The following is a 2500-nucleotide window of genomic DNA, read 5'->3' on the forward strand; positions in this document are numbered from 1 at the left end:
TATATTATATATATATATATATATATATTGCTATATATATTTATATATATTGCTATATATATTTATATATATTGCTTTATATATTTATATATATATTGCTATATATGTATATATATATATATATTTCTATATATATATGTATATATATTGCTATATATATATATATATATATATATATATATATATATTTATACATATATATATATATCTTTTCCGTAGGCCTTGTCCTAATTAATGAAGGTCAGCCATAAGCTATATATATGTGTGTGTGTGTGTATGTGTGTGTGTGTGTGTGTGTGTGTGTGTGTGTGTGTGTGTGTGTGTGTGTGTGTGTTTATAATGCCTACATACATACATATAGACAGACATATCCATACACACACAACTACGGTATAGTTATGCTTATTAATATCATGCATGTTGATGGTAAATTTCGATATCCTAGTTAACTTATTGCGGGCTGCGTTACGTCGTAAGAAAGCAATGTCTCAAACATCCAACCGTTCCAGGCGACCACAGCGTAGAGGTGCGCGTGGCTGGCATGCTGGTGCCCGGCTCGCCGTTCCTCGTCAAGGCATACGACGCCAACAAAGTCAGGGTCACCGAAGTCGCCAGCGGCATCGTCGCCAAGCCTGTGTATTTCTCCAGTAAGTGCTGATGTTATTTACTTTTTTCCTGATCTTTAAAATATCGAGAACTACCTCAGAATTTCTGAAAATATTTTTAATCAATGTCTTCCTCAGTTGACGCCTCTCAGGCTGGGGCGGGAAACCTGGAGATTATTGTGTCAGTGAATGGGCGCAATGTTCCCAACTACGTGCAGTCTGAGGGCCACGCCAGGTTCAGAGTCAACTTCAAGCCCAAAGAAGCTGCGGTCCATACGCTCTCCGTCAAGTTCAATGGCGAGCCGGTTCCAGGTGAGAAATCGCGCCAAGTGAAGAACAGCTTGCACACACGGACTGCTCGACGCATGAGAACAAGATAGAGAACGTGCGTGTGTGTGTGCGTGCGTGTGCGTGCGTGCGTGTGCGTGCGTGCGTGTGTGCGTGCGTGTGTGTGTGTGCGTGCGTGTGCGTGCGTGCGTGTGTGCGTGTATGTGCGCGCGCGCGCGCGCGTATGTGTGTGTGTGTGTGTGTGTGTGTGTGTGTGTGTGTGTGTGTGTGTGTGTGTACTCGCACACGCCAGTGTGTGCTTGATTATCTGTATCTCTGGCTGTGTTGCATATTGTTCGATTTATTTTAGTATTTAGAATTACGAACATTAATAACATTGTGCACTCATTCGCTCACCCACCCATCCTGTAACGCTTTCATTGTGGCTTTATCTTAACCACAGACGGCGACCGCGACGAGTTGATAGCATTCATACATTTGTTTATCTCCCTGTTGTGGATACCTGTTAGCTTTTTCCCTTGGCCATTCTAGGTCAGGATGTATGCTCAGTGTTTGTGAATGGCGTGTTCACGAAAGAAGGCGAAAGGATATGGTTTTCAAAGGTAAAATCATCGTTGCTTAATGAAGTGCACCATCAAGCAAATAAAATGCTATGGGAATTATTAGTGGAGAAAATAAATTCCTTGAGTGTGACAAGTCAAAAGTTAGTGGTTTAAGGAAAGATACCGAGGTCGCAGGTTCCTGTTAATTGGTGCCTGAAAGATCATGAGAAGGTCTTATAAAATTATTATGGTAGAGTGCCGCTTCCTCCCTTTTCATGTCTTTTAAGAAGCTCAAGTATTTCGGAATTTCATATCCAAAGAAAACAGGCTGCATTATTAGAACTTAGATTAACAAGACAATATCTCCAATGCCATTGCAGTCCCACGACAAGTATTGCAAATATGACGTTCGTATGCACGTAAGTAGGCAGTGTTGATATCAGATCAAAGGGGCAATATACTGTGTAGGGATCAGATTCTACTGATCAGAACGAGTCCACAAAATGTCTGCTATTGCTCTATGTTTGTTTTGCTTTGGTAACATTGTAGTAATTGTGTTTTTGTTTACGATATTGCTTTTATAGAACCTTTTTCTGTCTTGCTTGACTGGTCTTGTAAGAATTCCTTAGGCTGGTAGAATAGATTATTTAGCCGTATGAGAGTCCTTGTTGCATCAAAGTTTTCTGTAAAATATAAGCTGACGTAAGAGTAATAATAGAGTCACGGTTGGAAAACATTGGGTAAAACTTCAACCCATCTTCTTGGCAGGGTCGCCGTTCAAGTGTCGCGTGAGCGACAGCAGCCAGGTGGTCATTTCGGGCGCAGGACTCAAGATGTCGTCCCTCGCTCGCACCGCCGTGTTCACCATCGATCCTCGCAGCGCCGAAGTTACCGACTGCATTGTTCAAGTAGGTCCTTTGGCTCGAGGGCTTTGTTTACCGTCGTTCATCCTCGATATGGCTGTTTTTGGAATAAGAATTTAAAGAACTTATTCTCTTTCGTCTAGGACAGCAAAAATGCAAATTTGTGCATAATCTGTTTACTTTGTTTAATGCGTCACTATTG

The 2500-nt window shown here is 41.6% G+C and overlaps 1 protein-coding gene across 1 annotated transcript in view; it reads left to right on the forward strand.

Annotated features, from left to right (window-relative positions):
- Positions 1–509: 509 nt before the first annotated feature.
- LOC125028835 (filamin-A-like) overlaps positions 510–2500 on the forward strand; it is a gene marked incomplete at its 5' end in the record, with an annotated part of 13816 nt that continues 11825 nt past the window's right edge. The window contains 3 exon segments of the mRNA XM_047618370.1: positions 510–647; positions 744–917; positions 2204–2343. Of these exon segments, the coding sequence (XP_047474326.1) occupies positions 510–647; positions 744–917; positions 2204–2343 (452 nt within the window).

The sequence above is a fragment of the Penaeus chinensis genome, chromosome 9 (assembly GCF_019202785.1).
Source record: "Penaeus chinensis breed Huanghai No. 1 chromosome 9, ASM1920278v2, whole genome shotgun sequence".
Taxonomy (NCBI): domain Eukaryota; kingdom Metazoa; phylum Arthropoda; class Malacostraca; order Decapoda; family Penaeidae; genus Penaeus; species Penaeus chinensis.